Genomic DNA, 12,281 nt, shown 5'->3' with positions numbered 1-12,281 from the left:
TTAAGTTGTTTTAGAAATTCAGTATAAGCGTCTTTGAGTAATAAAATAAATATGTCGTAATATCTTACGTGAATGGATGAGGTGTTAAATGTTTCAATATTTATCGTTGAATTAATATGTTAAGTTATTGAAATGAGCATTATTACGTTATTTCAGGTTAGGCTAAAGAAGAAAATTAAAAAGATTAGCTCTGTATAATAATCTTGCGCCAGGCAAACGGCCCATTTGATAACAAACCTTTGGATTTCGATAATGTCTTCAATTCAGTTAAATTCAATTTCAAGCATGTCAAGGTCTACTTCTTCACTATTCTAAAATTTCAATTTTTACAAGCATATACCAAGGGTGCATTTCTTAAACACAATTAAATGAAACCTACCGTAAAACAGAAATGAAATCAACACATATTAAAATTCACATACCAACAAATTTTACCAAGAACTTACGGACCTGTTTACTTTTGAAGAAACTCCTCCAAAAAAATAATCATACGATAGAGGATCTGAACAATTTAGTCGCCATATGTAAATAAGCAGTTTCGAAAGGAGACCAGATTTAAAGGGCTCGCACTAAAGACACTGAATAACCGAGAGTTGCCCTTGAATTATTCAATAGATGTTACACAGAATATGAGGATGATGTCATGAGGGACAAGGAAGCGATAGCAGAATGGAGTATTTAACAAAAAAAAATAGACTGATTTTTAAATGTATTGGATACATACTTTTTCTTTTATCTGTAGACTTAAAATACGCTTTTTACTATTAAATGATATTACTAACCCCCAGTACTATACATTTAATCATCTTAACCTATTTTAATCTGCCTAACTTTTTTGTGATGTTTTAAAACCTGTCTGACGGTCTAATTTGATTTTTTTATCAAATACTCTTTTGAGTGTTATACAATCTTATACAACAAATGATTTTTTGGATGACCAGATCTCTTAGCACGAACACTGTTGACATGTGGATAGCATTTATAATGTAAACGTTACAATTGGTATGGAAATGTAGCACCTGCCGTGTGCATTACAGCAATAAATTATCCTGTTTAGATAAACATTTTTGTTCCAAACATAAATGATTTTTGTTCTAATACATAGTTGCGTCTTTTCGTTATTCGTCCGATGGAGTCGGAATACATCAAAAACTCTGAAATCTGATAACAAGTCAACTAACTTACACACAATTTCACGTCAAACATAGCCTTGAAGCCTTTGATAAATTCTGCAGCACGGAGACCGTTTAATCACGGATCGATCGAGTTTATCAGCCGCTGCCGGCAACACACAATATACTCCCGAATATAACCACCCTACGTCAAGAAATCGACATGAGAATCCTTTCGCTGTATGCTTACGAGCGCTCATCGGTTACCGAGCGTGGTCCTTTTTGGTATTATTTACCCATTTCTTATGATACACTGGGATGTAAGGACACTTTCTCCCATGACAGCATTTGATTTTATGGTCCAACTATTGGGGACTGATAGAGGTATGAATTTGGGGTTTCGATCGATTTTTTTGTTGGCTTGTGGATATTTTTGGACTTCAATCAATTTGTGAGGCAACCTTATTTTACGTTTAAGTTTTTGAAATTACATTAAGGTTTTACGTTTGATCTTGATTTAAAGATAAAAAATGAACACTCCGTGTAAGTTTTGATCAGCGGCATAACAATGAACTGCTTTATTTCTTGGGATATAAGTTAAGAAATTCTTTTATTTTTATTTGTGATCCCCAGAGGCAATTTTTGCACCAACCACTTAAGTCAATTATCTTTGCAACCGTTTGCCATAATGCGTAAAATACAGAAAAATATATCACAATAAAATTTCCCATAATGTCACCGAAAGGAGAAAACATATAGACAAAATGGCGGCTGCATTAATATAGATGATATATTACACTTTTAGCACTAATGGAACCAAAAAGAAAACTAACGATATAGCTGGACAAATAACAAAGTAGAATAATAAAGGATGGAAGGATACGAACGTGGTTTGTGTTTTCCTGCTTTTGTGGGTTCTGTATGGCTTTTGAGGATCCCTTGGTGCTTTTGACAGAACAGCTGATATAACATCATCGAGATCGCCTTTAAAAGTTTTTCTTATCTCCCGACATTACCTGCTTGCTTAGAAGTATGGTTCAGTTTTAATTTCATGATTGTACACATGATGTAGAAAACCTATTTTATTTTTTCTTCTCCAGATTATTTTTTTTTATGCTTTTGGACTTAAACCTCTTTTGATTATTCAATAGTGTATTTTAATTTTGGTGTCTAAAGTTCTGAAGTTATTATTAAGCACTGAAAGATATCTGAAATTTTAACATTGAAAATTACTTGCTGAACCTATCAATTCATTTTCAACTTAAAATACCGTAACATATAAAGTAGAAAATAGGACCAAACGTGCAACGAAGCCTACTCCTAGATTACTTATAGCCTTCCAAGAAGCCATCGAAATAGATAACCAGATCGGAAATTTAATCAGTACGTCAATAAATCACACGAAAATTCTACTTAAAATGGCGTCTAAAAGACTCTTTGTTATCAAAACCTATAGAAATCTTGGTCAACAGATTTATGGTGACCCTGAATATATTTCTTATGATACAGGTACGTAGTTTGTATAACAGAGAAAAGGGCTACTTCTTAAGATTAAAATAAACTGGACAAGGCTTCATACTATCAGAAAAAATAGGTATATCGATCTGATTATGGACATGAACAAACTCTGATCGGGAAAAGAAGTCAGTTTTCCTCATTCATAATTTAATTTAAAAAATTATCTATTTAGTTATAGTCAAACAGATGGTATCAACAATACTAATTAAAACAGTGAAGATTATGGATGTTTTTTGTTTTCCCTAATTGAATCGATTAAACAGATAATTCAATACTACTATCAGTTACATCAATGAATACTTACACGTTTTCCTTATGTTATTATTAAAATAATAGTCCTAGATTATCAAGACAGAAGTAGGCAGGTACCTTTAATTATCATATTGTAATGATGACCAATATCAGCCACGTCGAGTAGTGTCAAAAGAGACCAGACAGCTGCGTAGGATATATTATAGATAGTGCAAAGAGTAGTCTCATTGCTCGATAGGGAAGCAACCAGACCCGACTGGAGAGAGATCAGGCGCAAGACCAACTTTTATACGTGCCTTCCGAAACACAGAAGTTGTGAAGTTTATTCCTTAAATCAAACAACATTCGAAAATGTCTGTGTGTATGCGAAAACGCAATCTTTCTAGTATTTCTTTATTTAAACCAAGAATAAAAGCCTTCGCCATGCACACAAGTGTTTGCTAAACGTGGTATTGAATTTTCGACATAGGTTTAGTCAAACCAAGAACTTACTATTTTGTTTTTTTTTTGTTTTTATGCTTATCCATATTAGCAAAATCCGAAGCGGCCTTCCTGCCAAAAAAGCAAGTACTTGACAAGCCTCCCAGCCATATACAAACAATTACATTAAGAGCTTGGCTCAATGCCAATACAGCTATTAATGTCCCAAGATTTATTTTACGATGATCTTACAAGTTAATTACTGAAGTATTTTAGTTTCATTAGAGATGAGCTAATGAGTCAATAGATTGATCAGGGCGTGACGAATCGTCGCGGTTATATCTCCAACGGGTATTCATGAGAGCTTGGCAGTATTAAGCTGGGATAAGGCGGTTTGTACTGGTATTATTAGTTAAACAAGGCGTAGTTAGATATTCTAGGCCGTTTACGGACTAACTCTGCGTTTGTACATGAATAGCAGTATTTTGTTAATAGATCTTTGTTTAAGCAATATAAGCATTGTCTGCGCGGAGAGCCGAGTGGTCACACCAGAGCAGGTCTGCAACTAGGCAAAATAAACCTATTACTTCAGAGTAGTAGGTTGTGTTTTGATATGTTTTTAGTTATTTACTGTCTTATAATGCCGTTAAAAAGGTTGGCAACTATCTAGCAACTTAGTATTTTTTTTTTGTATAAATGACCTTGGTTTCCCAACCAAGAAATCTTTCTTCTCCTAACCTGGTATTCTTTTTGTCAATCAGGGCGTTTAAAATTCAGGCCTATCAAACTTTCAGTTCCGGGCTCTGAAAGCATCATAGGAAAAGAGACCTTAAACCTACTTTTGAGATGATAGAACTTCAGCACAAAACGAAAACCTTCTGTAATCAAAATCTCTAAGACCAATAAACAGAATATCGTTCGCGACAGAGATTGATAGTAAGTCGTTAGTAATTACAGGAGCCTGCAAATCGCACGTATGAATATTTCATTGTATTAGACCGGCGAAGCACTAAATACATGGATGTATGGTAAGCGGTTTATCTTATGAGGAGCTAGGTTTGAAGAGCAAACATAATAATAAATTTTGTGTAGTTTCTTTGATGTAGGTACAAAAAACAGGAAAAACGTTATTGACGAAACTTTCTGTTCCATTTTTTTAAGAAAATTTTAAGTTAAAGGCTCACATAGTTTTTTTATCGAAGTTTTATTTTCTGCGGTATATCCAAAAATAGGCTACACAACATAAATCACTTCTTTTCATTGTACGCTACTTCAAACACTTCAAGGGATCACACTTTCTATAATATGCAAAGTAAGACAGCTTAGCCTAGAAAGTTGTCTGGCACTCAATCTTACCAGGTTACAGCCTAACTACGATATTCAGGGTAAAGAAATTAAGGGCAATATATTTCAGCACTTCTTTATCAAATTTAGACATACATAAGCCCCGGGCAAGATAGAAAATCCCATAATATTTTAGAAAACCCCGTCGTTACTATCTAAATTGCTATTTAAAACTTTTTACAAAGCCATAAAATATAATGGGTCGGGGTAGAAACGACCAACATAGTTATATTCAAATAACAAGGGTTAGTATCTCGATGACGGGCCATCCGGAGGGTTGCTATTGAAGTTGGGTCAAAGAGACCGTTCGCAGGTGGGCGCAGGGTTGGGTCTGAAAAATGGTGCACCATTGTTGCAAAGTAAAAGGGCCAATTTTCAGCCGTTATCCATTTAATGGCATATAAAATGGATTAAAAATGGGGTACGACCTTTTTGGATTGGGGAAGTATCGATATTTTTCATTTTTATAATCGTTTCAGGCTATTTTCGTCCAGGAAAAATCTTAATGAGCCGTAAATAAAAATATACGAAATTTCAATATAAAATACTTTCGTTTGTAAGAAAACAAAAGTTCATCAACACGGGAAAAAGAAAACAAAAAGAAAAGAACATCAAAATAAATTTGTTTTCGAGAAACGAAATGCCAAAATAAATAAACAGCGAAAGAAAATAGCGACATCCATTAAAACTGAAATAATCAGCGTTCCGCAGGCAAATGGAACTAATGACGTCATTCAGGAGTGACGTCACAACTGGCTGTGCATCGTGCAAGTTTTCGCAGTGGTCTAGACACTGGCCGCTAATTGCGGTAACTTTGGAAACGTGCTGAAACGTTGCTCATTTATCGCATTGATGTTGTTTCTTTTTGTTTTGAATGGGAACTTTGTAGAAACGGAGAAACTTGTATGAAATATTATTAAAATAAAATGAGCTCGTAAATTAACGTGTAATTATTTACTGGTTATATTTTATTTGAGATTTTTTTTCATTACATAACAAAAGTAGTTCCATGTGGCCCAGAATAGAGAGTCGTGGAAGGATTTGGGGGAGGCCTTTGCCCAGCAGTGGGACACAGTGGGCTAGAGAAAAAAAAAACATAACAAAATGCATGATTTATGATTATGTATGATTTACTTCAGATTTACACAATTCAAATGCAACAAATGAGGAAAAAACGCATAAGAAAAACTCCTACTAATATTATAAATACGAAACTAACTCTGTCTGTCTGTCTATCTGTTACGCTTTCACGTATAAACCACTGAACTGATTTTTATGAAATTTGGTACAGAGATAGAGTTGAGTAGAGAACATAGGATAGTTTTTATTGACTTTTGAAGAGTTCTCTTGGAAACGCGATTTAACCGACCTCGACGCGTTCGAAGCCGCGGGTGAAAAGCTAGTTATTATATAAAAATATTTAAGTTTTGACATGCATAAGCTGAGGAAGTAATTGAGGAATCAGATGAAGAAATAATACGGCACTAAGCTAAATCCAGTACTACAAACATCCTATATTTGTCGACTTATGGTTCCCTACAACGGCTTCTATCCGCCTTTTTTATATTTCTGCAAAACTACATCTATATGAGCCGCTGTAAGCCGCCCTAGGGGGCTGTTAGATAAAAGGGGGTTGAAATAGGGTAGCCTTATACCGTCGTAATATGTCCCAGATTTGTAAATCACGGTTGTAATTCTCGATGTGTCATTCGATGAGCTCTTTTGTTTTATCTTCCTGATTTTCGGGGTGAAAAGCTTGACAGCTAGGATCCATAATGTGGGCAAGGCGTGAGGAAATGTTGAGCTCCCATCGTCTGAACTTATTTTCATTCTAATTGCCAGGATTAGCGAGATCATTTGATCATGATTGCCTTGACTCACGTGGGCGCCTTTTAGATAATTCTTTCGTATTTTAGATATCAGATTCCATCAATTTGTAACTTAGTGTCCGACTTTTATCAGCTACCCACACGTTTCGGGCAACTAGGTCCTAGTGGGAAACGACCTTTTACATTAAACCTAGAAATATGATAAATTAAAATAGTTTTTGTACACTCCTTCCATTCTCCTTGTATAATAAAGTGTCTATTAACTAAATCTTGGTATAAAATATGTCTTACCGCTCTGATAGATCCAAAACTATATCTTGTTCATAATTAATCACTTTTACAGAGCCCTGGGCTACAAAAACTGGTCCGTGTCAAAGGTTTGACGAAGCTAATTAAATGCTTTACCAGGCCTCCTTGTTCGTGAGTTACTTAGAACTGATTCCTTAATAACCCGAAATGATAACTGGATTTAAATTAAAGAGTTTTTTGTTATCTACTCGACCTTGTAACCAGTTTAAATAACACCCCGTCGTTAGTACGCCCAATATGGAAAAAGACAGCCCAGGCTGCTCCTGAGTTACACAAGGATGTAATTACGATTGGACGTCACGCAAAAAACGTATTGGTCTTGTCCTTGTTCTCTCTCCGGACAGGAACAGTGCGTGCATCTACGTTTACCCACGGTCTTCTGCATATATTATGGAGCCTGGGATTTCCCTATTATTTTACGTCTAGGTTTTTCCAAAGTCATATCGATTAAACAGCAAGTTGATATCGAAGCATTCATTTGCAAATAATTACTGTGTTATTTTATTAAAAACATTCATGATACACGCTTACGCATGTAATGCCAATGAATGATGGTTGTATTTACATACAATGAACTAATTGAGTATTGAAAACCAGGGTTCACACATAAAAAAAATTCATTGGTCTATCATAATTAATATGAGAGACAGACTTTTGATATAGGGAATTTTTGTGTAGCTTTCGCTTTTGATAAAAAAAAATGGAAGACTAAATAATTTTCGAGCTGTCTGGAAAAAATACTACGGCTAAAACTCGGACACTAGATTATACATCGACCATATGATAGAAAAACGATAAGAACCACAATGATTTTGCATTATAGAACGCAATTATTTAGTTGCCTGGATACCTAACTCGTTACAATTTCAACATATTATTATGTCATTAAACATCTATCATTGAATTTCATGTTCGTAAATGGCCTTATCATTATACATAAAAAATACATAGTAAACTTGTTTTTCAATTATTTTATTGATAGGTAAGTCGTTATCAATTATTCGATACTTGAGATCAGTTAACGATAAAGTAATCGCATCTGATAGTATATCCATACTGCTGTATTTTAAACTATAATAAACGTAAATATTTTGTTTGTTTGTATGTCAAAATACGGTCTGATTTCACACAAAAATGAGAAAATTATTTTTATTTAAAACAATGTCAATTTATTTACTTATTTAAAATGAAAGCTGGGCGATCTTTTTTATTAATGTTTATCAGTCAGCGAATCTAAAATAGTGATTGAAGAAAGCAATATTAGATATTACTCAATTCAAAATATTGAATGATTTTTTTGATAATGAATGAAGATATACAGCTGATTTGATCTTGAATAAACAAAACACAATTAAAACAAAGCGACATTATGACACCATTGTGCGTCAAATTTATGTCAGTTGCATTAAAAATCCCGTTGATATAAGCGCACCCCACGGGTTTGTGACGCCAAAATTTTTGGCTTTATGTGTATTTCCATGGCTTCTGAAAACATAGATTAAAATACGAACGTGCCTTGTTAGAACAATGAAAATTACATGAAAGTGTGAAGTTAAAACTGAACATAGAGGAAAAGAAAATTTACACTATCTAGTATTTTGGAATGTACAAAAGTAAAGTACTCTTTTTCAAAAATCAACTTTAAAATAATTTAATTTTTAGGCCCCAGAATAATTTCTTGAGGTACACTTAATCACAAACAAACCAAGGCGAACCAACTTGTATAGCTCGACTCATTCTTATAAGTATCAATCAATTCGGTTCAAATACAGCTATCTTTGTGATAGCAGGCCAATTACAGTTTAACGTAGACACAATAACATAATGCGGGCATTTAGATTATTCATTTGTTTATTTATCATTTTCCATGATAGTCTTGGTGCGGTCATTCTCAGTTCGCCAGCTAATGGCTATCATTTGAGGGTTGGTGTTCCCCTCGCCTCAAAGATAAGGTTTGAAGAGTCTTTCAGGATTGTTGGTGGATCTCAAGTTGGCAAGGCTGATGCTGTGCCTTACCAGGTAAGACGCTTTCTTAGAATCTTGTTTAAATTCAAGGTCGATATGTATTTAGAAATTGTTAAATCCGTTGTTGCTGTTCATTTTTATATGGACTATGGCTAAGACTATTTTAAGTGCACACTAGCTGAAGAAGACCTTAAAGTAGACTTCATGCTTCTAAAGCCATAACATAGTGACTTTATATAAATCAGCTTTGAATATAAAATACACAAAACCACTTTATTTTAAAAACGGTATCAAATATATCGAAATCAACAATGTAATGTAATTCTTGAACAACTATAAGTAGTAACAGCGTCATTCAAATGTGTCATCAATGAATTAATAGCTGATCGTCAATTTATAATACTCCCTATAATGACTTAACATTAATAACATATATTTAATTTCCTTTATCTAGACGGGTATCATAGCCAAGCTCACAACTGGCTGGACATCGATCTGTGGGGGCAGTCTCATTTCGTCTACCAGGGTTCTTACCGCAGCCCATTGCTGGTATGATGGGCACAGTCAGGCGGCATCTTTCACCATCGTCCTTGGATCCCTGACCATCTTTTCTGGAGGATCTAGACAAGACACTTCCAGTGTCGTCGTTCATCCATCATGGAGTGTCAATGCATTGCATGACATTGCTGTGGTTAAGATCAAGGCTGTTGGTTTTAATAGTGAGTGTTATAGAGATATAAGATTTAGAAGAATATTTAGATGAAAAGCCACAAAAGAAACTACTCAAAATTGGAAACGGAGGTTGAAATCTGTGACTGAGAGATAAAATATTGTAAACAAGAGTCTTTGGGGTAGTTGACCCTTTCATAAGAATCAATATGTATCTAACAATCGGACAGAATAACACTTTTTAAAAGACGCAAGAACATAACTACAACGAAGACTCTTGTTTTGTGTAGCGGTAACTGTAAATTCCAAGTCCCACGTCAAGACACGAGACTTGTGTTACAAACATATTCCAACTACCACATTTTTTTTATAAATTCAGTTTTGGTATTTAATTTGACCTCACAATTCTATTTTTAGACAACATCCAAGCGATTCCACTTCCCACAACAGCTGACGTTAATCTAAGCTTCGAAGGTCTCAGTGGCCTCGTCACCGGCTACGGGAAAATTACTGATGGTATGTAACATTTGCGTATTTTTTTGGCTGCTAAATTAATATTTCTCATACAAGAGAGAACGATTTTTACGTGACACATATTTTATGAAAAGCTGTCCAACCTTGAATTAAGTGGTAGTCAATAAAAATTTTAGCGAGTACATTAACACTTATCACTTGTAAACATGCATTGCATGTTATAACAGCAAACCTTTTTCATTTACTCTCATAGTAAAATCTAAATATAAATGAAATAATGTCCGTCATTACCGTAGAACCCCGGTAACCGACGATTCGCTTAATACCTCCACGATTTCCATATTCATGCTAGAAACAAATGGCGTCCTTGTTAATGGACGGGCTAGGTCCCGAACAAGACCCTTTGTGATTCGAACATATACCCAAACAAGACGAAACAAAGGAAAATTAACGCCTCCGAGCGAAATTCACAATTTTCAATCCAATTAATTTAATATTTCGTATAGTAAAAATGCGGGATCATTTAAACATGGCAAGGTATTTTGTATTAAATTAATTCGCGGAATAATGATTACAAAGCTTTATTATCAAAATATTAGAATTTATAACAAAGAAAGAAAGGCGGATGAAGATATGGAACATCGCATTTAAATATATTTTTTTGCCAATAACTTAGCACATTCGAGTTACAAAATTACAGTATGATCGTTCGCCTTTATTTATGGCAACCAAAATCAAATTAATTAAAAAGGAATCGTATAAAACAATGATAAAACAGTTCAATAAGGATAACCCTATATTATATTTGCTTAAAGCTAATGCTTAAAGAAGTTCAGTAGCATATTAAAAAAACCTGCGCCATGACTAACTTGAAAAGTCTGGTACGAATTTTTTTTTCTAAAATGTGTCTACAGCGTCATACAAAATAGGTCTTTTCATCCCTGAATTTCTATTCTTATTTATACGATAAACGTAAAATAAAGAAGGAAGTATATCAAAAGTAGAAAAGCCGACTACACATGTTCTTAATATACTGTAGCCTAATTGTAACCATTACCTTTTCTTTCAGCTCAAAACCATTTCCCGACGACCACCAGCCTTCATCAGACCACAGTTCCAATCATCAGCAACAAGGACTGTCAAAAGAGTTTCAGTGTGAACATCCACGGTAGCCATATTTGTACCAGCGGCAGAGGAGGAAAAGGCACCTGCGAAGGTGACTCCGGCGGCCCTTTGACCATTGTGAGAAACAAACAACGGATTCTCGTAAGTTGACTAAAATATATTTTTAATAAAATCTTTTGCGCCCTTGCCAGAAGAAGAACCGTTCAACCTCTTAGCTGATAAATTTTGGTTATATTTAAACATTTATGTTGTTCGAGTTAAACTAATACACACAAATAGCCGAGTGGTTGAGGTCACCACGTCAAACACACTGAACGTGACGTGTCACGGGTTCGATTCCCTCATAGGAAAAGCATTTGGTGATCCACGAATGTCTTTCTGTATGTGGAACAAGGACGAAATTCCTTAAATTTACACTTAGTTTTTTTCTTAACTCAAACGAACTATCTTTATTATTATGTCAAATCAATAAAATTTGACGATTATAATTATTATTCATGATCTCTTCATCATTTTACTTATTACAATCTAAACAAAAAGTGAAGTTAGTTGCTACTACTATTTTCCTTTACAGGCTGGTGTGGTTTCCTTCGGTCCTGACGGAGGATGTCAAGCCGGATCTCCGTCTGTCTTTACCAGAGTAACTGCATACCTCTCTTGGATAAACTCGCACATGTGAATATGTGAACGTTTTATACAACCTTGAAAATCTGATCGGAATACTCCAACAAATTTATGAATTCAAAATAAACCGAATTACAAAATTACTAATTGCTCTTTTATTTTCCAACTACAGTACCTATAATATATTAAAGTTTGTTGTTTAATTGAAAACTTAGAGCAAGTAAGAGCTCGTATTAAAAACCTAGAAACTAAATCACTAATTATGAATAGGATCGATGGCATTTGAATGGTTAATAACGAAAAAAGGAAAGAATATTTTCATTTCTAATTAACACAATCAACAGCATTCCCAGTATCAATGCATGAATTTTGCGAAAATAAATCATTTTATTCGAGAAAACCTGTAATTATTTACACGAATACCGTCGCAGACAGAGAGTGACGAATTAATTACAGCCTTCATCGTATGCAACACCATATTTTTGTAGAAGTGAGACAGCGCTACATAATGTATAACGGCGTCTTTTTTCCACAACTACAATACAATAATATAACTTCAAGAAATGGTGGTAGGCCTCCAAGCTTGTGTATGAAGGATTGCAACGCATTGCCATACACCGACACAAAAACGCGGATGACG

General features: G+C 34.5%; 1 protein-coding gene across 1 annotated transcript; it reads left to right on the top strand.

The window, feature by feature from the left end:
- The first annotated feature begins 8,555 nt into the window (after nt 1-8,555).
- On the top strand, nt 8,556-11,784 carry LOC113493821 (brachyurin-like). Its single transcript, XM_026871847.1, has 5 exons — nt 8,556-8,803; nt 9,204-9,468; nt 9,836-9,934; nt 10,962-11,158; nt 11,592-11,784. The coding sequence occupies exons 1-5, from the start codon at nt 8,609-8,611 to the stop codon at nt 11,694-11,696; spliced, it is 861 nt and encodes a 286-aa protein (XP_026727648.1). The 5' UTR covers nt 8,556-8,608; the 3' UTR covers nt 11,697-11,784.
- The last annotated feature ends 497 nt before the right edge of the window (nt 11,785-12,281 follow it).

This window comes from Trichoplusia ni, chromosome 5, assembly GCF_003590095.1.
Source record: "Trichoplusia ni isolate ovarian cell line Hi5 chromosome 5, tn1, whole genome shotgun sequence".
NCBI lineage: Eukaryota > Metazoa > Arthropoda > Insecta > Lepidoptera > Noctuidae > Trichoplusia > Trichoplusia ni.
This window is presented reverse-complemented; position numbering and strand designations above follow the sequence as displayed.